Source organism: Chrysochloris asiatica, unplaced genomic scaffold (genome assembly GCF_000296735.1).
Source record: "Chrysochloris asiatica unplaced genomic scaffold, ChrAsi1.0 scaffold00057, whole genome shotgun sequence".
In the NCBI taxonomy this organism is placed as follows: Eukaryota; Metazoa; Chordata; class Mammalia; order Afrosoricida; family Chrysochloridae; genus Chrysochloris; species Chrysochloris asiatica.
Window position 1 is genome coordinate 1,591,725 of NW_006408575.1, and position 26,621 is coordinate 1,618,345.

General features: G+C 40.0%; 1 protein-coding gene across 2 annotated transcripts in view; it reads right to left on the minus strand.

Moving 5' to 3' along the window:
* SH3TC2 (SH3 domain and tetratricopeptide repeats 2) overlaps positions 1-26,621 on the minus strand; it is a 76,812-nt gene that overhangs the window by 13,256 nt on the left and 36,935 nt on the right. For both annotated transcript variants that reach the window (XM_006863853.1, XM_006863854.1), the window contains 7 exons: positions 25,369-25,570; positions 24,042-24,115; positions 21,894-22,089; positions 13,713-13,846; positions 12,117-12,158; positions 10,290-11,987; positions 10,002-10,182 (listed from right to left, as the gene is read on the minus strand). In XM_006863853.1, the coding sequence (XP_006863915.1) occupies positions 10,002-10,182; positions 10,290-11,987; positions 12,117-12,158; positions 13,713-13,846; positions 21,894-22,089; positions 24,042-24,115; positions 25,369-25,570 (2,527 nt within the window). The remainder of the gene's footprint in view (positions 1-10,001; positions 10,183-10,289; positions 11,988-12,116; positions 12,159-13,712; positions 13,847-21,893; positions 22,090-24,041; positions 24,116-25,368; positions 25,571-26,621) is intronic.

The window sequence follows — 26,621 nt, forward strand, 5'->3', positions numbered from 1 at the left end:
CTTACGTTATAGAGTAGAATGAACCCATAGGGTGCAGTCCTTGGCTGCCATCTTTAAAGAAGTAGGTCACCAAGGGTTTCTCTCATGGAGCTGCTGAATGGGTTAAAATCACCAACTTTTTTGTTAGCAGCTGAGTGCCACTTGTATTCCTTATTTTGTCAGGGTCTGAGGGGGCTTCAAAAAATTCATGGGAAAATTCCATTGTCCTTTTATTCCACTTTTCCATGAACTTTTTCAAGCTTCCTCATATATTCTCTCACTTGAAACCCTAAGCTCTAAGGGTTCTTACTTCATTTTGCAAATAAAGAATTAAAGTTGATTCAGTTTGGGTGTTTTTGTTTTTGCTTTTGTTTTGTAACATATACAAACTTGTTGTACTCATATCCAAAGCTTTCATTTTGAGCTCTTTACTGGTTTGTCTTCTAATAGTAACAAGAGTGGTAGCAATTGTTATCTGCTCGCCATTGAGTACATATGGTGGCCCGGGTGGCACAAGGGCAAAGCATTCAGTTGTTAACCAAAAGGTTAATGGTTTGGACCCAGCAGCTGCTCCACAGGAGGAAAATGTGACAGTCTGCTTCCATAGAGCCTGCAGCTTTGGAAACCTTAAGAAAGCAGTTTTACTCTGTGCGATAGGGTGCCTATGGGTTAGAATCCACTAGCTGGCACACAACAGCAGGTATTTGGCATGCATTATTTCTTCTAACATCACAGCATCTCTAAGAGATCAATAGTATCATCACAGCCATTTTTAAAACAGGAAGATGAAGGCTCAGAAAGGGTAAATGCCTTGAACAAAGTAATGTTGTTAAGGACCATCAAGTTGTTTCCAACTTATAGTGACCCTGTGTAGGGTTTCCAAGAAGCGCCTGGTACGGCTAGCAGTCTAGTTTGTAATAATCCTGTGTAAACCAGGATCTAACCCTGACCATCTGATTCCAGAGCCCTAATATGTAGGTCCTCAAGCAGTGCTTAATTCCTACCTCAAAAACCAGCATGTTGAAAACTTTTGCTTTCTTTGACCACTTTATAAACCTTAACGTTTTTAGGAACTCCAGAGCTTGAACAAAGATTCCTCATCTCTAAAAACATCATAACCTGGAAACAAATGAAAAATATCAATGAAAGAATTCTCTCCTTGGATTACAGAAAGGATAAGGATTCGTCATACTAGTGATGTTAAAAAAAATTTCATGTCCCCCCGCATCCCCACACATACACCCAGGTCCACAGGAGGACAAGAAAAGAGTTAAGAATAAAAGTTGGGAGTAGTATATTGACATGTGAAGAAATAATCATTATGTAGTGAGGAACTATTGTACTCAAGACATTCTTTCTTTAAATACTGTTCACGTCCCTTTTAACACTGCAATTTTTAGGATGCTTTTGGAGATTTTTATATGATGCCAATTTCATGTACTAACCTGTAGACTCTGTGAGCTCAGAGATTGGCTGTCTTTTGTCTAGTCTTTAGCAGTGCTTGGATCATAGTAGATGCTCAGTAAATATTTATTGAATTAACTCAATACAACCATGAAGTTATCATGGGTCCCACAAAGGTCAGTGCTAGAGCAAACTGCCAGTCTGTGTGTTGTCACTTGAAGGTAGACAACAAGACTTTCAAGGATTTTAAAACTTTAATAAAATAGACTCTCTGGTTGTCACTGTGACAGTAGTAAGGGCCTGGCCCTGAAGGTACTGGACAAAATGGCAGCAATTATCCCAAAGACAAAAACCTGAAGATGGGGCCAATAATTTTCAACATCTTACCTACCCTGTCCCCATCCTCTACCTCAAAACTCTAGAGGAAATTATTCAAATAGGTGTAATTCAGATCCATAGAGGTGGTGCAAATGGTTAAGCACTCAACTACTAACCAAAAAGTTGGCAGTTCAAATACACCTGAGCTGCTTCAGAAGAAAAGGTCTGGTGATCTGCTCCTAAAGTCCCCAGCCCTGAGAATCCTATGGAGTAATTCTACCCTACGACACATGGTGTCACCATGAGTCAGAATTGACTTGATGGCAACTGTTGTTTTGGTTTTAATACATAGAAAGACAGTGTGAAATGGGATCGTGAGCATCATCTTGAACCAAGGAGTCCAGGATCTGAGCTAATGCCAGTAGAACCAGGATTTAGTGATATAATCAGTCTGGATTCTTGGAAGCAGGCAGGTGGAAGCTCACATGAAAAATAAGAAACTAAGGCCATTTTCATCCATTCAATTCCATGAGGGCTTAATAATAATCATCTACACCTACTGGAGTCCTGGTATGGCACTATGGGTTAATGTGCTGGACTGCAAAGTCAGTTTGAACTGCAAGGCCAAAGGTTCAAGCTCACTAGTCACTCCTCAGAAACCCTATACAGGGTTGCTATGAGTTGGAACCAACTCGACAGCACTTAACAACAACAACACACCTACTGTTTTCCTAGAATAATCATTATTAGTTGAACAGGCAAAGCACACACTGGACTGTGAACCACAAGGTTGGCAGTTCAAAGCCACTAGCTACTCCTTGGAAACCCTACACAGGGTCTCTGTGAGTCAGAATCTATTCTACAGCACTTAAAAAGTTATATATGTGTACTCTAGGAGGTGGCAAACTGTGGACCAGAGGCAAAATCCAACATACCACCTAATTTTGTAAATAAAGTTTTATTCGAATAAAGTCACAAAACCCACAATATTTTAATTTTGCCATTCATAGCAAAGGTTTGCTGACCCCTGCTATAAATTCAGTTTGAATATCAATCTCTGCTGTGTGGCCTCCTATAAGTTACTTGGTGCTATGGATTGAATTATGTCTCTCTTTCTCCCTCCTCCCCTCAAAAAAAAAACACAAAGATATGTTGAAGAGCTTACTTCTGGTATCTGTGAATGGGACTGTTTGGAAACAGGGTCTTTAAAGAAGTTACCAACTAAGTTAACAGGAAGTCCTACAGGAGGAGAGTGAACCCTAATTCCATCTGAATGGGGTCCTTATAAAAGATAAGAGACACAGATGGAGAAATGCATGGGAAGATGCCTTTACCAAACAAGGAACACTTGGAGCTACCAGGAGTTATGAGACAGGAAAGGATCTTCCCTGCCAACACCTCCAGAACTTCTAACTTCTAAATTTGAACTTCTAACCTCCAGAACTGTGAGATAATAAATTACTGTTTTTCATTAGTCACCCAATTTGTGACACTTTGGTATGGCCATTCTAGTAAATCAATACTAATTTGTCAATTTCCACATCTTGTCTTACCTTCTTTGGTTATCCTGAAATGTAATTGAGTTAAATGTATAAGAAGCATTTTCATTTTATTTTATTATTCTTATAGGAGTCCTGGTGTGGTGCTGTGGGGTAATGCACTGAACTGCAGCATTGGTTTAAATCACTAGGTCGGTGGCTCAACTTAACCAGCGGCTCCTCAGAAACCCTATACAGGGTTGTTATGAGTCAGAACCAACTCAATGGCACTTAACAACAACTACAATTATTCTTATGATCATCATTTTCAACATGGATACATATAATGTAGTTTCAGAGGCCCATTGCCTCCCCTATATTATTTCCTGGAAATGGGTTTGATTCCTCTCTCTCTTTCTCACTTCCTATATCCAGTGGATCATCAAATCTGTTGGTCAAATCTACACAAGGGCTTTCAGGTATATCCTCACCTTTGTAACTTTACTTTTATTCCCTCTGCCCAAAATGCTATTTTCTTATCATTCTTTTCTCCACTTTTCAAATTATTACTTATCCTCAAAGTTCTCCTTAAATCTCTCCCTCCTCTTCCAAATCTGCCCATGAAATTGCTGTCAATTTCTTCCTTGAAAGTTTCCCGCCTTTGTTTGTCATAGCTTTGAACTTGTGAGACTTGAAACCCCTTGGGAAGAACTTAGCTAAAGACATCTGTCCATTACTCAAGACTTACTTAATAAATTCCTCCTAGAAATCAATGCCAGAAAAAAAATGTATTCTTACACCGTTGTTTATGTTCTTCTATCAGACATTGAGAAACTCCTATGGATTTCCCCTTTTTACTTCAGCTGCCAGGAAGCTTAGAGTTAAATTACAGTAAACACCCCAAGGCACATGGAAACACCTGTTTGTGTCTGGTTTCTGTTTTTGTTTTTTAAAGCTTTCTGTAGGATTAATTGATTTATATATACTAAATAAATATACCATATCAACATGAAGGCATGCTATATGACATATGCTATAAGACAGGCATTCTACAAGACAATAATAACCTCATGTTTGCAAGAGTCTCCTCTGACACGCAAGGTACTTCCCTATGTTCCTCTTTATTGTTGTTGTTGTTAAGTGCTGTCGAGTTTGTTCCAAGTCATAGGGACTCTGTAAAAGATTTCTGAGGAGTGGCTTTGAACCAGTGACCTTGCAGTTAGCAGCCCAGTGCATACCCAGCAGTGTCACACCAGGACTCCAAAATGTTACTCTTAGTATCACTCATATTGGTTGGTGGTAAAGCAAGATAATGATTTGCTTATTTCCTTCCAATTATAGAAAGAGGAACCATAAAGATTAGAGTTATAGAATCGTCTGATTAAAAGATCCTAATATGAATCAATTTCCAGAATGATGGAGTAAGCACCTCCAAAACTCCACTCTTCCATAAAAGCAATGAGAAAACTTGCATACGGGCATGTTGTTGTTGTTGTTGTTACATGCCGTGGAGTTGGTTCCGACTCATAGTGACCCTGTATAGGGTTTCCAAGGCTGTAAATCTTTATGGGAGGAGAAAGCCTCATCTTTCTCCCATCGAACAGCTGGTAGTTTTGAACTGCTTACCTTGGGGTTCACAACCCGATTTGTAACCACTATGCTAGCATACACAATATCAAAATAAACCTGTTCAGATTCTGAAAATCAACCAAAGACTTGCCACAATCCAAGGATTATTGATTCAAGAAAGATGATTGAATCTCATAAGAATGAGAACGTTGATGCATTTTAATTTTCTATAGTTCCAGTCCCCTCTCTCCAGCTCTCTGGCAGTCATATCAACAGGTTACAGTCACTGGAACTGTGAAACTAGTAGCCTAGCAGCCACTGGAAAAGACAGGATGGTTTGAGACTCCTCTAACACTCTAGTCCCTAGAATTGTCACTATTCAACATGTCTGGAAGTTTTCTGAAAGACTCCACTTGGGATATTTGATTTTATTTGACCTAACTCATAACTCACTCCATATAAAGCATCTTTTCCCCTGGAATATTTGCAAAATTTTTTAAAGTGGCAAATGTTTACCATTGTCACTGCTTGAGGTGGTGAAAACATTTGGAACTAATAAGAAACTAAGAAAAGAAATAAAAGGAAGAAATGAATAAGATATCCATGGGAGACTTAGGAAAACTCTGACATAGATCTGGGAATCCATAAGAGCATAAGTATGTGCAGGACTGTGTGTCTATCCAAGAAAGACCTGAGAAGGCCTTAATATATCACCTTTGCCTGGCCTTGAAGATCTGTGCATGCAGGAAAGGAGGTTTAAAACAGAATTGTAAACTGTTATCAGAAGGTGAATGCATAGACCAAAAAACAGTCAAAGACCCCACACAAGCTGGAAGAATTTTGGTGTAAACCATATCAATAAATCTGTTTAATGATTATCTGACCACTAAGCTACTAAGCAGAGGCTTCAATAGCCACACAAGATGGAGAATATAGACTTTACAGGGAAAAAAAAAAAAAATAGGAAAAATCCCTAAACAAATAAACAGCAATCCCAATCAGCTACAAGAACTCTTGGAGGAAGAAGAAGGGAATCTGTTTTCCAGAGTTGATACATTATATTATTTTAAATATCAAGTTTTCAGTCAAACACACACACACACACACACACACACGCACATATATATACATATATACACACATACACACACAAAAAAACAAGAAATATGGACTACACATAGGTAAGTATTCCTGGTAGGATCACTACCAGACTGCGTACCATGAGGCTGGAAGTTGAAACCCATCAGCTGCTCCTCAGAAACCCTGTACAGGGTTGCTATGAGTCAAAACTGACTCAATAGTAGTTAACAACAACAGCACACAGGTAGCACTTAATAGAAACTGCCCCATCAGGTAACCCAAACGTACTAGACAAAAAAAAAAAAAAAAAAAACCCTGTAAATTGGCTATTATAAATATATTCCAAGAAATAAAGTAAGTCATATATAAAAGGAAAACTAAAGGAGAATATTATCTCATCATATAGAGAACACCAACAAAGATAAAATTATTTCAATGAATAAAATTAAAATTCTGAAGTTTTTATTTTAGAAATACAATACCAATAAAAGAATGCAATGACTGAAATGAAAGATACACTAGAGAGACTCAACATCAAAACTGAGCCAGCAGAAGAAATAATCAGAGAACTTTAAGATAGGTCATTTGAGAGTATCCAGTCTGAGTAACAGAAAATAAATAAATAAATAAATAAATAAATAAATAAATAAATGACAGCCTCAGAGACCTCTGGGACATCCTGTGTATAATAAAAGTTATAGAAGAAGAGGAGAAAACATAAGGTGCAGAAAGAATATTTGGAGACATAATAGCTTTAAAAGCCCCAAATTTAAGGGAAAACATTAATTTATACATCCAAGTTTATCAATGTAAGATAAATTCAGATTAATACCTTCTGAACACAGTCTTTCAAAAAAGCTTAGGTCTCTGATCTTAAAAATCCCTTAGAAAGCCCATGATTTTCAGAATCTGTCTGTAAAAGTTCAAAAGTCTTGGAAAGGATTCTGGTACTAGTAAGTGTATGATGAGTGCCAGAATACCAGACCTGGCTGGACCCAGACTCAATATTTCAGGACTGGAAGGTACCTGAGTCAATTTCACTTCATAAATGGGACCACCAAAAGAAGTCATTTGCTTCAGATCACATTATTACTTTATAATGTCAGGTTTGCTGACAGTTAATCCAATTTTAGGAACCCTGGTAAAACAAAGAGCTTGGCTGCTAACAAAAGACTGGCATTTCTAACCAAAACAATGACTTGAAAAAATACCTGGAAATCTGCTCCCATAAAGATTACAGCCTAGGAAATCCTATAGGGTAGTTCTACTCTGCACATGATTGACTTAACAACACCTAACAACAATGGTAATCAGTTTGATTACATCTCTCAGTTCTGTGGCTTCTGACTTCCTTTGGTTACTTTTTAGAGCAACTGTAGTTCCACTCCTTCTTCCTCTAAAACGCCCTCATCGTCTAAAAAGCATAGTGATCCTTAACATTGTCTTGGAGTTTGGTGTGGTATCTGGTGTAGAATAAGTACTGGCATTCTAACCACAAGGCCTACAGTTCAAACCCACCAGCGTCTCCTTACAAATCCTATACAGCATTGTTATAAGTCGGAACCAACTTGATGGCACTTCACAACAGCAGCAAAAACTGTCTTAAATAAGGCCTCTGCAATCCATGTTGGCAAAGTTCAGGACCTTCTCTCTGGCTTCCGTCTTAGAATTTCATTGTCATTTGACAACAGGTAAGGAAAGACTGAGTAACAAAGGATGGAACTGGGATAGGGGATGACTGGAAGTAGTGATTAACCTGCAACTGAGCCTGCACAGCAGGAAGAGGTGACAATAAGTCTGACACATATTTGCTGACTCTGCTCTAATCCCTTGAAATCTGTCTTTCTCAAAGTTTAGTCCCAGAATGCCTTGCCATATACTTTGACTTCTTCAACCCAAAGATCTGGACCTGATCCAAGCTATTCAAACCTCTACAGAGCCTTAGAATGAAGCAAGGCAAGATTGGGGCCAAGACTCCTGTCCCATTATATGTTGCAACAATCGAAGAGTCTCTCCCTGGGGCTGACGTCAAAGACAATGGGAAGTTCTGAGGACACCTGATTCTTGTGAGAACAGAGAAAAGAAAGGGAGAGCTAGAAGGAGCCAGAAAGAGAATGCATTATCTGATTTTTCATCATCTGATTATCCAGACTCCCAAAGTAACCATGTTGCCTGGGGAAGCAAAAATTGTTATTTAATTAGCTTCTCCTGAATGATCTTTCTCTCTGCTTGACACTAGCAATTATCCTCATGCTATTTGAAAAGTCATTCATAGTTATGACTACAGCACTACAATGCAAAGTGAAATTGAAAACCTTGCAACCATGTAAGATTTAATTAAAATCAATTAAAGAGTTGTTACAGAGCAGACTGGTTAAGCATTCAGCTGCTAACAAAAAGGTTGGCATTTCCAACCCACGAGCCCCTCCTTAGAAGAAAGACATGCCTGTCTGCTTCAGTAAAGATGACAGCCTTGGAAAGCCTACAGGACACTTCTACTCTGTTCTATAGGATCTCTATAAATCAGAATGGACTTCGTGGCAATAGACTGTAAAGAGCAGAGCTGCCAGCCATGTTACTGACAAATGAGTAACAAATAAAGTTAAACCAGTCAATGAAGAAGAGAAAATCAACAGGGATGGCAAAGAATAATTTAATACCAAAGGAATAAAAGAGACCTTTGGATGAAACAGTGAAGTTTGGAATATCCATTGTAGTTGAGTTCATTCTGATTCCTAGTGACCTTATTGTTAAGTACAGGTCAAGTTGGTTCTGACTCATAGTGACCCTGTATAGGGTTTATGAGGCTGTAAGTCTTTATGGGAACAGAAAGCCTCCTCTTGCTCCCTTATAGCACCTGGAGTATTTGAACTACTGACCCTGCAGTTGGCAGTCCAACAAATAACTCATGAAGTCATCAGGGCTCCTTTTATTTTTAAGGCGGTAGTTGTTTATGTGCCGTGGAAGTGGTTCTAACTCATAGCAACCCCATACAGAGTTTCCATGACTGTAAGTCTTTACAGGAGCAGAAAGCCTCATCTTTCTCCCATGGAACCACTGGTAGTTTCAAACTGCTGACCTTGAGATTAGCAGTCCAACTTGAGCCCACTAGGCTAGGTGTCTCCCTTTCTTTAAGGATGTCTCTCATGTAAAACAATTTTGTTGACATAATTAAACCCCAAAAACAATACTTCCATTTTTATCTTACAATATGGTGCATAGTTGCAACTATAATCTGAATATTCTTAGCTAAAAAAGTGAAAATAAACTCAGTTTCATGATTTTTGGTTGTGGTAAAAGTTTCTTACTGTGAAAGTATACACAAGGGCTTTGAGAAGAGTAGTGTCTTTTTCTAAAGCCACGTATCCTCTGCTAATGAAGACATCTTGAGGGTTCCATGCTCCTGGGTCACGGTCACTGCTCTAAGGCATGTACCCTGGGCCATAGTCAGGTGGTGAGCTGTTATGGAAATACACAAGTACTAGTAACATAGCTAGTGTGGCTGAATCCTTTCTATGTATGCATTAGGCACTGCCCTCAGTGTTTCGTGTATTCCTCACCATAACATCATAAGATAGAAGCCATATTTCATTAGTTGAATTATGTCCCTGAAAACATGTGTTGGGTTCTTGGCCCTTCTACCTTTGATGTGATCCTATTTGGAAATAGGGGTTCCCTTTCATTATATAAATGAGGTCACACCAGGGTAAGGTAGATCCTAAACCTAAAGACTTCTGAGTCCTAAAAAGACCAAAATAAACATAGAGATATACAGGGAAAGACAGACACCATGTAAGAGTCATCTACAAGTCAATGATCCCCAAGAAACCAAGGAACGCCTGGGGCTACCGACAAAGAAGGGTCTATACAACCAAGACCTTGATTTGAACTTTTAGCTTCTAGAACTATGAGAAAATAAATTTCTGTCCTTTAAAACCACCCACATGAGGTATTTGTGTTATAACAGCACTAAGCAACTAATTACCCTGGTGAGGAAACTGAGGCATCAGGAAATTAAGCAACTTGCCCAAGCGCACACAACCAATAGGTGATAGCACCAGATTTGCATCCTGTGTTGCCCAGTCTATGTGCATTTAGGCTTGGCTTCCTAAGGACAAGAACATGTTATTTTTTAAAAGATGTCTCTTAGAGGATCGTGAAGCCCTAACTCACCTGCCTGTGTTGAGGTTCCGGTAGAGCTGTCCAAGTGACTCCAGCAGCCTCCCTTCCATTTCCCGGTCCCTGAGTTGCTGAGCCAGGGCCAACCAGTGTTCATGGTATGTAATGCATGCCTCAGGGCTTGGGGACACAGAGCTGTAGAAATGGCAGAGGGATTTGGTGACCTGAAGCTGGCCTGAACATAAAGCAGGGAGATGAATGAGATGACCTGAAATAGGACATGGGGAAAATGTGCTCTAATATGTTTCTTTAACACTTCCCAGCAGCCCGGGACATACTCACTCTTTAGATGCCGATGCATTAAGCCAAATAGCAATGCCATTTCATAATAAAGGCGGCCACTGGCCAGCTGGCGTCCATACACCAGGACTTGAGCCAACCAGAGAAGCACCTGTATCAATTCCAAGTCTGTCTCCTTGCTAGCTTGGAGTCCAGAATAGAGTCGGACGGCCTTCATGAGATAGTTCCTGGTTGGCTGCTGAGCTCGTGACTTAAGGGTCAGGTGGCCAAGATTGGCCAGAGATACCGCTTGGTTACGTGTATTCCCCATTTCCTGAGCTCTGTTCAAGGCCCGGAGATAGCTCTTAGCTGCTCTATTCACCCAGCCTTCAGCCTGAAGTGCCAGTCCTATGAGGTTATGGACCACCCCGTTCTGGGTGACACTGTCTGTGTCCTTCAGGGAACATAAGAGTGACTCAAGAATGTCCAAAGCCTTCTTTGGTTGGCTGGCTAAGAGATAGGCCCATGCCAGGCAGAGGGAAGACTCAAAGGCTTCCAGGTCATTCAGCTGCTGTCCTAGTGCCAAGGCTTGGCTCAGGTAGCAGATGGCACCATCAGGAGATCTATATTGGAGGTAAATTTTGGACAGGATGAGACACAAGGCCCTCTGGGTGTTCCGGTCTGCCTGCTCCTCACAGGCAACAAGTGCTTGCTTAAGTGATGGGCAGGCAAGGGCAGAAACTTCATCCCAGCTTTGGAAAGGAATGCCAAGGAGCTTGGTGACATTTTGGAGGACCAGGTGGGCCTGCCAAATAGAAAGATACATCCCTTGGACACTTTGGGTACCACGTTGCCGAACAGAGGCCACTACAAGGTGTGGAAGATATTTCTTGTCATACAGAAAACTCAAGATGTTGCTCATAGCATCCGAGGCAGAAGGGTGTCCAGAGAGGAGCTTAAGACGCTCAGCAAAGGGCAGGACCTCATCATGCCGGCCTAGGTTTAGAAGCAATCGGATGGCCATTAAGCAGGCCCGGGCCTCCAAAGGGCTACTGCCTGCCACAATCCCCTGGCGTAGCACATAGACCACCAAGTCAAGCTCATTTTTGGCAGTAAATTCATGGTCAGGCAGGCAGGCCAACAAGGCCCCTGCCTTTTCCAGCAAGGTAGAGCTCTTTTTCTTCAACCTCTGCCTGAGGTAGATGGCAGCCAAATTTATGTACAGAGCAGCTACCAAGGGCAGGTCATCAAATGCTCCATGGAGAATGTAGATGGCCTCCTCAAAGTACACCCTGGCCTGAGAGAGTTTTATCTTCCTGACACTAAGCCGACCCAAGAGAAAGCAGAGCCGAGCATGAGCCCAGGTCATGTGGTTCCGCTTTGCCCACTTCCTTGAGGCTTCTAGGTAAGCCACAAGTTCATCTTCCTCAGAGAAGCTGTAAAAGGAAGTAGTGAGGAAAGAGAAAGAGAAATCATACAGGCTTTTAAAGTGGTCAGCATAACCTTCATGATCCAGAAAAGTCAATATGGGGACAAAGTCCTTAGCTTCCTCTTCCTCTTGACCAGCATTTAGGTCCATGAACAATTCTGGGTCATCAAGGTCATCAGGCTCTGGCAGGTGATAGCTGTCAGAGGCAGCGGAGAGGAGCTCTTCTTCTGGACTGGAGTCCTCCGAGCTGTTGGACTGTGTGGAGCCCATGCCCTGATGCTCTTCCCAAGCTCCACCAGACCTGGCTTCCTTGAACCCTTCGGGTTGGAATGCTGTAAGGGACAGGCAGAGTTGAGCAACCCTAAATACCTGTAACCAAGATGACCAGCTCTTGGTGAGAGGGCAGGAGTGCTGTCCTGAAGAACTGCACTGAGATCAGGTTCAGCATAGTCTCTACTCACCACTCAGCTCCTTTGGAAGATTCTGGATGGATTCAAATCCACCTGGGTAAAGATAAAAGATAAATCTGGTGTTAGGTCAGAATGAGCCCCCATGTCTATGTTTCCTTAGGGTCGGGCCACCAGTCATCTCTAAGGAACTGGATAGAAGTCTCCCTTTCTTCAACCATTTAAGAGCCACAAAATCACTTTGTTTAACCCGCTCACTTTACAGCTGGAAAAGGAAATAGAAACAAGGTGCAGTATCAAAGAAGAAAAACGCATTTTGATGTGTATCTTATCATTTCGTCTTCCTACCTCCATTCATTCTTCATTCATACACCACAGGTAGTGACTCGGTGTGGTCAATGTGCTTGGCACTGGAATTCATAAAGTGGACAAGACTGAGGGACCGGAAGTGAAGAAAAGAAGCAGGCATCAGAGGTTTCTAATGTTGTCCTCTGAAGTAACTTAGTAGGATGAGGCAGAGGAAGGAACAGTCTTGAGTTCAGCTTTAGATGTTTTAAATTGGAGATTCTTACAAGAACTCTAAGTAGAGAATGAAACAGGTCTCTAGCCAAGGAGGAAAGTTGAGGTTTACAAATATAGATTTGTAACCCAGAAAGGAGCTGATCAATGTTCCAAGACTGAATCAGAATGCACAGGACACACATTTGTAAGAAAAGGTAAAGCAGGCTGAGGGGATAAGGATGATGCTAGAGGGAGTTAGTAATAAACCTAGGAACATCAGCATTTATTGGCAGACAGAAGTCAAGGCCAATATACCCAGCAGTCCAATGACATTTTGTGTCAGAGGCAACATAGTGAACTGCAAACTGCCCTGGATAGTAATTAGAAAAGTTCATTTCTTATCCTAGCTCAGGCACAAATTTTCTTGGTCCTCAGCTTCCTAATCTGTAAAATGAGGGGAGAAATCATATCTTAGGGCCCTTTCAATGGCCCCACTTTGGTTAGTAGGAACCTAGACCTATATTAGCCATAAAAGGAGAGAGTTCAGCTAGGATTCAGAAAATTCTTCTTCATGACACAGCCAGCTGCCCATGGACTAGATAAGTTGGCATCATCATATCTCAGAATTTCTATGAAACATCTTCTATGTACCACAGAATTATTTGAGATCAAAGGTTAAAATATTGCCCATCAAATATGACCACAGTCATCAACTCAGTAATGACCAAATCTCCAAAGTCATGGATACAATTAGATGTTGTTGTTATTGTAGTTGTTAAGTGCTGTTGAGTTGGTTCTGATGCATAGCGACCCTGTATAGGGTTTCTGAGGAGCAGCTGGTGAGCTTGAACCACTGATCTTGCAGTTCAAACTGACTTTGCAGTCCAGTGCATTAACCCACAATATTGTTGTTGTTAAGTGCCGTGGAGTCGATTCCAACCCGTAGCAACCCTGTATAGGGTTTTCAAAGAGCAGCTGGTGAGCTTGAACCACTGACATTGTAGTTCAAACAACTTTACAGTCTGACGCATTAGCCCACAGTACCACACCAGGACACAATATTAGAAGTATTCTATTCCTGCTTAGAGACACTCTTGTTAATCTTGAGGAGTCTGGGCTTTCAAATGGGTCTTGAGAGCAAATACTCACTAAGTCGGTAGACAGATGTTATATCAGTGTGAGCAAGCAAGTGGAGAAAGCTGGTACACTCTTCTCTCTTGTCACTTTCCAGCACCCATAGTGAGCATCTTTCTTCATCACTGAAGAAGGCGGAGTTCTTGCTCCTGCAATGAGGCAAAAGGCATAGAGACAGATTAGTGCAAGGCTCCAGACGTGACCCCTTCTGCCTCCACATTAAAATTAAGTGAAAGGCAGCATACAGCCATCAGTCCACTTTGCCCACAGCTGAAATCGGAATCCTTCTTGCTGTTGCTTAATGTAGTTACACTTCCAAGGAAGAAGACCTACTTTATTTCCATCCCATCCATGGAGAGCTGGCTGAGTGGTTCCAGGACAGCTTAAGTGGAGACAATAGTCCCATCAGAACCTCACATTTCAAATAAAGAGCAAAGACCCTTTTCTCAAAGTCTTCCCTTCCTTTAAGACCATATGATGTTAGTCTGTAATGGCAGAAGTGGGAATTGGTTGCTCAAAACGTAAGAGTTGGAAAGGAATGAATTTCTTTGCCCTGAGTTTATTTCAAGAAAAAGCTAGGGCAAATGAAAAATGCTAAATCAACAATGAAGAAAATTAGACTGTGTTCAGAAAGAACCTTTCACAATTGTTGAGATCTGATTCCATGATATAGAACAGCAGTATTATGAGTCATAAGTAACTCTGTGGCTCCACAAGGTCAGCAGTTTGAGCCCATTAGCTGCTCCTTGGGACAACGATGAGGCTTTCTGCTCCCACAAAATTTAAAGCCTAAGAAACTTTATACAGAATCACCATGAGTCAGAACCAACTTGATAGAACTTAACAACAATAATTATGAGTCCTGATGTGATATGAAGGATAAACACTGGGCTGCTAACGACAAGGAACCAGAACCAGAAACAAAAGCAGATGGCCCAGAGACCGTGGGGGATCTCATATTGTACAGTGGTCCTCAGAGATGATCTCCTCTTCTAATGTCCCTCAAGGACTGAAGACATGATCTTGAGCTTGTGTTAAGCATAAAATCCCTGCATAAAGCCTGAATCATGAAGGGCTGCTACTTACATAAAGAATGTGTCCTTGCTACCTGCCTAAAACACTGCTTCCATCTGTCTGAGTGAAAAATCAAATGTCCGCGCCTATACCATTTGCGGAGTCCTGGTGTGGCACTGTGTGTTAATGCGCTGGCCTGAAAAGTTGGTTAGAACCACAAGGTCAGTGATTCAATCTCACCAGCTGCTCCTCAGAAACCCTATACAAGATAGCTATGGGGCAGAAAGGACTCAATGGCACTTAACAACAGTATCATTTGAAGGTGTGTAATTTAAATTTATATTACACAGTGGTATCACAACCACTGAAGTTAACATTAAGAAATTGGCCCTGAACCACTGAATTTCTAAGACTTCAAGAGAAGCAAATACAATATCTGCTATGCAGGATGCCCTTGCAGCTCAGGATTCAGTAAAAGAAAATAATTCAAAATGTCAACAAAATACAAACCGCACAACCAAGAAAGAGATCCAGCAGATATACAAAGAGATAAATTAACACTACAAGAACTAGAAATAGCAATGATCTGAAAGATCATTTATAAGAATGCTTAGAATGAGGAAAAGATGAAAAGAATGAGAAAGTGCTATGATGAAAGGATGAACATGGTGGGGAAAACAGACATATGCAAAAAAAGCAAAATACAAATTACAGAAATGAAAAATGATGATATAAAATAAAGAACTATGTGGATGGATTAAACAGTAGATTTAGCCATAGTTAAGGAAACAATTAGTGAAATTAAATATTTTTGTTGTTAGGGGCCATCGAGTCAGTTCTGACTCATAGAAAACCTATGCAAAACAGACTGAAACACTGTCTGGTCCTGCACCAACCTCACAATTGTTGTGCTTGAGCTCATTACTCCTGCCAGTGTGCCAATCCAACTCATTGGGGTCTTCCTCTTTTTCACTGACCCTTCACTTTATCAAGCATGATGTCCTTCTCTAGGGATTGGTCCCACCTAACAGTATGCTTAAAGTATGAGAGAAGAAGTCTTGCCATCCTGACTTCCAAGGAGCATTCTGTTGTACTTCTTCCATCAGATTGTTCTTTTGGCAGTCCATGGTGCTTTTAATATTCTCCTCTAACACCATATCTCAAATGGATCAATTCTTCTATGGTTTTCTTATTTACTGTACAGCTTTCATACACATATGAAGTGATTGGGAACACTATGGCTCTGTAAGATAAGCACTGGACTTTGAACCACAAGGTCCATGATTGGAATTTTATGGGAAAAGATGAGCCTTCCTCAGAAATCCTATACAGGGTTGTTATGAGTTGGAACCGACGTGACGGTTCTTTACAACAGCAATGAGGTGATTAAAAACACTATGGCTTGGATCAGGCACACATCTTTGCTCTTCAACACTTTAAAGAGGTCTTGTGCAAAAGATTTGTCTAATGCAATACGCCATTTGATTTCTTGATTGCTGCTTCCTTGAGTGTTGATTGTGGATCCAAGTAAAATGAAGTCTTTGACAACTTCAATACATATATCATTGTCATTTATTGGTCCAGTTGTGGATTTTTGTTTTCTTTACATTGAGGTGTAATCCATGCTTCAGATTGTGGTCTTTGATTTTCATCAGTAAGTATTTTAAGTCCTCTTCACTTTCAGCAAGCAATGTTGCATTATCTGCATATTGCAAGTTGTTAATGAGTCTTCCTCAAATCCTGATGCCTTGTTCTACTTCATATAACCCAGCCTCTGTCAGTATTTGCTCAGCATACATATTGAATAAGAATAGTAAAGAATATAATCCTGACATATATCTTTCATGATTTTATACCATTCAGTATCGTCTTGTTCTGTTCTAAATACTGTCTCTTGGTCTATATATAAGTTCCTCATGAGTTCAATTAAATATTCTAGAATAGCCATTCTTTGCAATGCTAGCCATAACTTACCATGATCCACATGGTTCAAAGCTTTTGCATAGTCAGAAATTGAATATAGTTCTGAGAAAAACCACCCAGAATGCAACCTTGAGTGACAAAGGATAAAAAAATATGAAAGAAATAATTGAGGTGGCACATACAAAAGAAGTCCAATATACCTCTAATACAATTCCAGAAGCAAGACTAAAAAGAATGAAAGAGGCAATATTCAAAAGGAAACAAGTGAAGTGTTTCCAGAATTGGAGAAAGATATGTCTTAAGATTGAAGAAGTAAGTCCTGAGCAAAATAAATAAAAATGATACGATTTAATTTCTAATGAATAATAATATAATTTCAAATATGATTTCCATTTTTATAAGGTATAGACCTACTCAGGTTTTCTATTTCTTCTTTCTGGGTTCACTTACCTGTTTTATCTAACTGCTCAATGTCGTGGGATGAAAGAATTAAATTTAAGGGGCAGGAACATAAATTAATGAAAGAAAGAAAGTAGAAGAAAATAATAAAAATAAATACTGAAATTAATGAAATAGAAAACAAAAAAAGCAATAAAGAATGTCAACAAAAGCAAACTCTGTTCTCTGTAAATGGTAATAAAGCGGACAAACTTCTTTGAAATTTTATATTAATATCTTTCCCTCCACAGTTTGAAGATATTATTCTATATCTAGCCAAATTATCAATCAAGATTGTATTTTCATATATTTAGGACAAGCAAAGATTGAGAATGAGAGTGATTATAAATCATAGCTCTCCACATAAATAACTACTAAAAGATACCTATTATGAAGAAGGAAACTGACAATTTGCTATAAGTGTATATAATAGAAAATATCACATCCAGACATATTATGGGTCAGTTTTGGAACATCAATGACAAAGAGAAAACCTTTTTTAAATGTGATTCTGGGGGGGGGGGGCGGCAGGGGGGCAGTCTTGTAGGATATACCCTTTGGTTGGTTGATGATGCATGGAGGGGATTGTAACCATGGCAATGAAGTGATAAACAATAGGATGAACGTAAAACTAATGTTCTCCCATGTAAACTATCACATAATTCACAATAAAACATTTTTTAAATTATGATTTTTTTTTAAAACCTGACTACTCAAAGGCTATGAGAGTAGAACAAAATCCTCATCAGTATAGACAGATGCAAAAAGAAATAGCGTTATAAAGAAGATGAAAATAATATAAAGAATAAACAAACAATATAAGGGATAAAAAAAGGAGATATAACAAAGCTAGAAAAAATTGCATTCAAAATTATGAAATACTGGCATATCTCTTATGCTTCCTTTCGGGTTTAAAATCCATGCATTTTCAATCTTGCCTATTTTTAATGTATGCATCAAGTATATAAATTTACCTCAAATAATACTTTATTAAGTTGAATTATATCACAATATTAATAAAGTCTAAATTCCCAATGTCACTGAAAAGTCATTTGCAAAAGAAGCATTTATATACATGGTAAATACACAAAATCATAGGGTTTTTTTGTTTTGTTTTAAGAACAAATACCTATTTTTAAAATGTATTGGAAATGATTGGAAAGATACATATCAACTACTGAATAGAGTCTGCCTCTGAGATGGGACCAGAATCAGGGAATGTAAGCTGGGAGAGGTAAAGAGATGTCTTTTTGTATCTGAAACCTTGCCTTTTCTCCCTTAAAACACACACATACCCATACAAAAGCAGACATATTGAAAAAAATTTAATGCCAGCATATAAAAGCAAGAAAGGCATGACTCTCCATTACCCTCAAAATTTCAAGAGCCCCAAAGTGTGTCTTGTCAAACCCAAACATGATGGTCTATTTGGACTGAATATCTGCAGTAAGCGTTTTGGCTAATGTTGTTGGGAAAGTAGGAAGCTTTGTTGAAATTTATGCTGTCAAAAGAGGAAACTCACAACCAGTAGAATCCCTTTCCCATATGTCAGACTCTAAATCTAAATCAGAAAGCAGCTTCTAAAAAATGTCATTCTCAGTACACTGCTAATATCCAAGCCTTGACTTGCAATATTGAAGGATTCTATGGGTAAGATAGGAGTTCTGGTGTGGTGCTGTGGGTTAATGTGCTGGACTGCAAGGTCACTTTGAACTACAAGGATGGAGGTTCAAACTCAGCAGTCATTCCTCAGAAATCCTACACAGAGTCACTGTGAGTCAGTACCGTATCAACGGCACATAACAACAACAACAACAACATGGGCAAAATATTGAATGATTTATAAATTATCAAAAGAAGATGGAAGGAATACACAGTCATTGTACCAGAAAGAGATGGTCAATGTTCAACCATTTCAAAAGGTAGCATATGATCAAGAGCCAATGGTACTGAAGGAAGAAGTCCAAGGTAAATTGAAGACATTGGCAAAGAACAAGGTTCTGGGAACTGATGGAATACAACTTGAAATTTTTCAACAAACTGATGAAGCACTAGAGGCACTCACTCATCGATACCAGGATTTGGAAGACAACTATCTGACCAACTAACTGGAAGAGATCCATATTTGTGCCTATTCCAAAAAGAGGTGACCCAACAGAATGTAGAAATCATTACTATCTCACAGAAACAAAATTTTGCTAAAGGTAATAAAAAAATGGCTGCAACCATACAGTGACAGAGAAATTCCAGAAGTTCAAGCTGGATTCAGAACAGGACATGGAGTGAGGGATATCATTACTAATGTCAGATAGATCTTGGCTGACAGCAGAGAATACCAGAAAGATGTTTATCTGTGATTTATTGACTGCACAAAGGCTTTCGATTGTATGGATCATGACAAGTTATGGGCAGCATTGAGGAGAACTGAGTATTCCAGAACACTTATTGTGTTCATGAGGAACCTATACATAGACCAAGAGGCATTTGTTTGAACAGAACAAGGGAACACTGAAAGGTTTAAAATTAGGAAAGGTATGTGCCAGTGGTTGTATTCTTTTACCATATTTATTCAGTTTGTATACTGAGCAAATATTCTGAGAAGCTGGATTGTATGAAGACAAACATGACATCAGGATTAGAGGTAGACTCACTAACAACCTGCCATATGCGGATGATACAAGTTTGCTTGCTAAAAGCAAAAAGGACATAAAATACTTACTGATGAAGATCAAAGACCACAGATTTCAGTATGGGTTGTACTTCAATGTAAAGAAAACAAAAATCCTCATCACTAGACCAATAAACAACATCCGTATAAATGGAGAAAAGACTGAAGTTGTCAGTGACTTCATTTTGCTCGGATCAACCATCAGCCTGCATGAAAGCAGCAGTCAAGAAATCAAATGGTGTATTGCACTGGGCAGATCTGCTGCACAAGACCTCTTTAAAGTGTTGAAGAGCAAAGATGTCAGTTTGAGGAGGAAAGTGAGCCTGACCCAAGCCATGATATTTTCAATAACCTCATATGCATGCGAAAGCTGGACAGTGAATAAGGAAGACTGTAGAAGAATTGATGCATTTCAGCTATGGTGTTGGAGGAGAATATGAAAAGCACCATGGACTGCCAAAAGAACAAACCAGTCTGTGTTGGAAGAAGTTCAGCCAGAATGTTCCCTAGAAGCAAGGATGACCAAACTTGGTCTCTCCTACGTTGGACATGTTGCCAGGAGGGACAAGTCCCTAGAGAATGATATTATGTTTGGTAAAATGGAGGGTCCGAGAAAAAGAGGAAGACCCCCAGTGAGGTAGATTGGCACAGTGGCAGCAGCAATGGACTCTATGTAACGAATGTGAGGTTGGCACAGGACTGAACAGTGTTTCATTCTGTTGTGCAGAGGGTAGTTATGAGTTGGTCCTAACTCAATGGGACCTAACAACAACAACATACTGCCAATTTGGTCAGAAGTCTTGCCTGTATAAAATACCAGCATGAGGAGGGAATATCCCTATGCTGGAGAGGATGAAAACCTCTCAGCTTCAGAAAACTGATTGCAAACAAATATAAACTAAGAGTGACACCTAGTGGCCAGGCCACTAGCACACTACATAGACCAACATACTGATGGTGTTTGTGTCCATGTTGTTTGTCTGTCCTTCCTCTGAGCCCAAAATCCATCCCCTGCTGCTGTGGTTCAGGGATGTCTATAATCTACAGGGTGTTTGGGAGACATACAAGAAGTAATTTCCCATCTCCTTTCCTTCTTTCACAAAAATATGTGTTCAAATCCTACCCTGTATGCCTGTATTAATAATACCATTGGGGAACAGACTGTCCTTATTATTTTAATGAGGTAAGAATCATGCCGAGCGTATCGTAAGTCAATCTCTTTTGAGATATAAAAGAGATTAAACAAGCCTGCTAACAAGCAGAGGTTGGAGAGATGCCAAGCTACGTGAAGATTTCTCAGGAGCAGAAGTTCAGAAGAGACAAGGACCTTCTTTCAGAACCAACAGAGAAAGAAAGGCTCCCTACCCAAAGCTGACATCCTGAACTGGGTCTGCTAGCCACCTAAATTGTAATAATATAAACTTCTGTTTGTTAAAGCTGCCCCTTTATGGTATATCTGTTGTGGCAGCATTAGATAACTAAAACATCCAGTGCGAGGACAATGGTGCCTCAAAGAGAACAACTCCATGTTTCCTCTTGTACTTCTGGGATCCATTTGCAGCAAACCTTACACTGTTTCCTAATCCCATGGAGGAAATCTACTCTAGGAAGAACAAGCAATAGTCCCAAGCTCTAACCTTCACATCTGCCACGCGTGTGGATGAATTCATCTCCTCACAACTAGCCCTTCTGAATTCAAGGTGAAAAAAAATAGAAAGATGCATTTTACCCTCACAAATTAAGCTTCCAGCAGGCACATCTACACCTGTGGGAATCTCCATTCAGCAAGTCAGTCCTCTATTTATCCCTTTGTGTTCACTGCCCTTGATGAGAACCCGTCATTGGAAAAGAGTAATTGGCAGGATACAAATATCAAAACTACCTCCTTGTGTCCTTCATGTTGGAATTGCGTTTCTCTAGTTACACAGAGAAAGGGTTCAATAACATCCGTTGAAATAGACTGGAGTGACCAATTCCATGGTCACTCATTCTCTCCTTCCTATCACTCTGTGTCAAAATGTGCTTCTCAGGCTCTATGTCCCCAAGGAACCCAGGATGTACATCTGCCAACCTGCCCAAAAAGAGGAGGAACCACTGTGGAGACAGGCATTCCAGCTCCAAAATATCCCAGAAGGCCTTTCTGTTATACTCACATTGGGGAATAAGACTCAGGATCTATGTTCCTAGTGGGGACAAAGCCCACTTGCCCTGAGCGACTTGACTTCCCAATGAACCACTGAAGCCCAGGTATGACAAAACCAATGATCTCGATGTTTTCTCCCCGGCAGAAACTCAGTTCATCCTCTTCTTCTTTTTCATAGCCCTTCAGGGCTTTACACTTCCCTCTGCCTGGGAGGAAATAGAACAAGGCAACTAAATCCAGCATAATATCCAAACTCACTACTAAATTCCAATGTAATAGGAAACGAAGCGTTCCCAGACTTTGGGATTGCAAGTATTGGTAAAATTTTACATAGCAATAATGCATTTGCAGAAGTGACATAGGGTTACTAACTTTTCATTCTGCCAAACAAGGACCTTAAAACAAAACAAAAAAATTGCTACCATCTACTTTCATTACCTTTTTATAAAAAATAAAATAAAAAGATAGTTTAGCAAATGGAGGAAAGTATTTCAGAATACATGAAATGCCTTACAAACAGAATGCATTTAGCTTGTTAAAACTCACTCCATGGCCCTGGTTTGTCTGATTTTGCCACTTCCATGTAAATACTTCATCCTGGGTGGCACCAATCCATAGGCCTGTATGTGAGACCCATTGTACTAGGGGACTCGCGCATTTCCTTTCAGGTCCTTTTGACCACTGTGGACCTTAGTTTCCCCAGTTGTGAAATGAAAACAATATGAACACTGCCTCTGATAACTATTTGGAAGAGTCAAAGAGATAAAGTGCACAATGCCTAGATATAGTCAATACTCAGTAAATTTTCACCTCATGATCTGGTAGCATAGTGGTTACGAATCAGGCTGTGAATCTCACGGTCAGCAGTTCAAAACTACCAGCTGTTCCACGGGAGAAAGATGAGGCTTTCTGCACCCATAAAGGTTTACAGCCTCGGCAACCCTGTACAGGGTCTCTATGAGTCAGAACTGACTCCATGGCACATAACAACAACAACATGATCACTGGTGAAATAAGAGATGCCTGGTAACCCAGAATCATCTGGAAGACTCTCCTTCTTACTATGCATGTAATTTTCCAATTTGTTAAGTCATCTAAGACCCAGTAAAAACATATTTTATGAGCACTGCAGATTCAGTTCACAAAATATATTAACGTATATTTTCTCAGCTCTTCCCCAAAGCCCTGAACAGTAGACAGGACAATGAGCATAATCTCCTCTTCACAGATTTGAAAATGAAGGCACAGAAAAGTTACATGATTTGTTTGTGGTGTTCACACGTAGCAAAACTGGGTCTAGAACTTGAAGCTTCCAACCACTAGTTAGTCCCGTGTTCTACCATGGGCCAAACATTCTAACTTTTCCCAAGTTTAAGTTTAGTTTCACAAAACTCTAAAAAAATTAGGAAGGATTTCAACGAGGAGTTGAAAACAGGCAGTCAACAGGTCATATTTGGTTGACGGTGGTGGTGGTGGTTGTGTGCCACCGAGTCAGTTACGACTCATATGACCCTGCATAGCATTTCTGATGCTCTTTACAGGAACAGAAAGCCTCATCTTTCTCCCACGAAGTAACTGGTAGATTTGAACTGCTAACCTTGTGTTAGTAGTCCAACACCTAATCCACCACACTACCAGGGCTCAGTCATTTGGCTCAGAGAATATTTAATTTGGCCCACACAGGGATTATCCCCATCTCCTCAAAGTATCTTCAAATTTCTAATGTCCCTGCCACTCCCTAACATCTCTCCTCTAGGTCCTTCTGAATCATCAGCGCACTCTGCCTGGCCCTGTGAGCACTTGTATGTTTACCCCTAAAGGGAGGCCACAAGGAGCTCTGGTAGCGTAGTGGTGACAAGTCGGGCTGCCAATCTCAAGGTCAGAAGTTTGAAACTACTGCTCCCGTAAAGATTTACAGCCTCAGAAACCCTGTGCAGGGTCACTATGAGTCGGAACCAACTCCACAGTACTTAATAACAAAAAAGGGAAACCACAGACCTCTTATTTCTTAGGTAAGAAAACCTATGTGTCCAGGTGGCAAGTGGCTTCCCTTAATCCAACCAGTACCAGAGGTGATACAGGAAGTTATATCAACTGACTCCAAACCTATGGATAAAATTAGGAGGCAGGATTAACACTGTTTTCCATTCAGACATACCAATGTGATAAGAGCCTGTCCAATCCCCTTTCTTGGGAAGGGCACAGCTTCCTGGATAATTCTTTAGGAACCATCTGCCAATGGAAACAAGAGGTTTGCAAACACAGAATTTTTTTTTTTCGTTTAAGTCATAGCATTGAGTAAAGTAGACCATTAAGCTAACAATGATGGTGGTAAGTATTGTTGTTACTACACTTACTATAATGATAACAAATATTTATTGATAACTCGAATTGTACCTAAGGATCTCTGGTAGCATGTGGTTACCAGTTGGGCTGTTAATCTCAAGGTCAGCAGTTTGAAATTACCAACAGTTCCATGGGAGAAAGATGAGGTTTTCTGCTCCCGTAAAGATTTACAGCCTCAGAACTGATTCCATGGCACATAACCACCAACAACCACCAAACTGTACCTGGAATGTTTCCTGGCTCTGTAATTAGTTTGACAGTTAAATAACTAGTAAACAAGTCCATTTATATTCTCACTGTAAGAACCACACACACACAAGTGTCTTCGACCTCATGTGTTGTTTTTCACACTCGATATAGTGGTGATGGTTATGTGCCATGGAGTAGGAACCGACTCATAGCGACCCTGCACAGGATTTCCAAGGCTGTAAATCTTTACAGGAGTAGAAAGCCTCATCTTTCTCCCATGGAACAGCTGGTAGTTTCGAACTCCTGACCTTGAGGTTCGCAGCCCAATTCATAACCACTACGCTACCAGAGCTCCTTCTCGCTAAGGATTCTCACACTTTTATATTTTAAAAAAATTCCACTGGGGGATTTATTAAAAGTTTATATTTCTTCATTTAATTCCCCACAGCAAGAATCAGACACAGTAGGTTTGAGGTCAGCTAGACAGTCTGAACCTGTCATAAAATTCCCAAGCAATTCTGATGCAAATGACCCCTCATCTGGGCTTTGAGAAATGCTTCACTAAAAGCAATGGACATATATTCTAGGTACAATGTCCATTTGAAATTTAAAGTAATCTACAATTTCATCAAATAATATAAACTTAATTAAAACAACAAAAGATTAAAAACTACCAGATTCACCTTGGATGCCCATGGAGTCCCTGATTAACAGGCTGAACTGGAGGTTCAAGTTCACCTAAAGGCACCTCAGATCTGCTTCTGAAAATCAGCCATTGAAAACCTTATGGAGCACAAACTCTGACATACACGGAGACACCATGAGTTGGAGTCGACTCCAAGGCAGGTGGTTGGTTGGATTCAGATATCTGAAAGTAGACCTACTCAGGGGCTATGTGTAGGCATCAAGCTGTTCTGGAACCATCTTCCAGAAGGTAGGAAGTTACTCACTGGTGGAAAGGAAGCCGCAGGGGCTCCAAGGCTGACACAGTCACCAGGCCCCTCTGACCTGTCACCAAGGATACTCCTTCCCACTGGGCCTCTCCTTCAGTGATCTTCACAGAGATTAGTTCATTCTTGCAAAAAGTTAAACAGTCCCCTTCTGTCTCAGTTGGCTGAGACTCTGAGCGCATGGCTTTGCAGAAGAAGTGACCTGTAGACATTGAGAAACACACTTTGCAAAGACTAGCAGACAGTGACAGTGATTACCACACAATTTAATATTTCTATCCAAGAACCCAAAGACTTTTCTTCCCGAGAGGACAGTACAGGAAGACTGGGGGGAGATGCTACAGGGGGTCCTTGTGACCCCAGGAAAACTGGTACCAGGAAAAAGCTACTTACAAGGGAGTCACTTAAAATACACCAAAATGTGTGAAAAAATCATGAAAATAAGGTTCAATTGGAATTGACCTTTAAAAAACAAATGAAACAAAAACTTATGAAATATATCTAATTTGAAAAGAACATATCATTGCAACCTCTCACACAACTTTAGAGCCAACAAATAATGTACCATGATGCTTTGGGTGAATGTTTCTCCATCTAAATTTTATTATAATAGCATAGTATGGAATTCTTGCCTGTATATATAACGTATACAAGGCAATCATAAAGACAAGTACTTTTGCAAAAAGATTCTATGGCTGTAGACAAACCAGGCTCTTTCAACATGTCTATTATGTCAGATGGCTTGTCTCTTCCAATGTTAACTGTGTTGCTTGATCAGATCCTCACTTGTCAACAGGCTGGCAGGAGCTCCCAGCAGTTCCTTAATATAGCTTGTCTCATTTTGGTGAAATCCTTCAGGCTTCGCAAGATTTGCAATTTTATTACACAATTTATTGTACAATGAATTTGTATCACATGTTTAGAAAAATGATTGTCAATCTTGGAAGCACATTAGGATTACCTGGTCAACTTTCTAAAAATATGAATACCTGGGCCCCACCTCCAAAGATTTACCTGGCTTACTTGACATGAGCATCTTTTTTTAAAAATTCCCCAGGTGGGTCTAACATCAATCATCAATACTGGCCAATGTAGCTGCTCAGTGTCAAACTGAAAGCGATTGATGAGTTATATATACATAGCATGTCAGTTGATTTGTGAACTGTTCATGTTTGAATGATTTTTTTTTTCCTACTTCTTTTGTAACCTAGTTATTTGGGGGACACTGGAAATAAATATCCACAAATGATCCT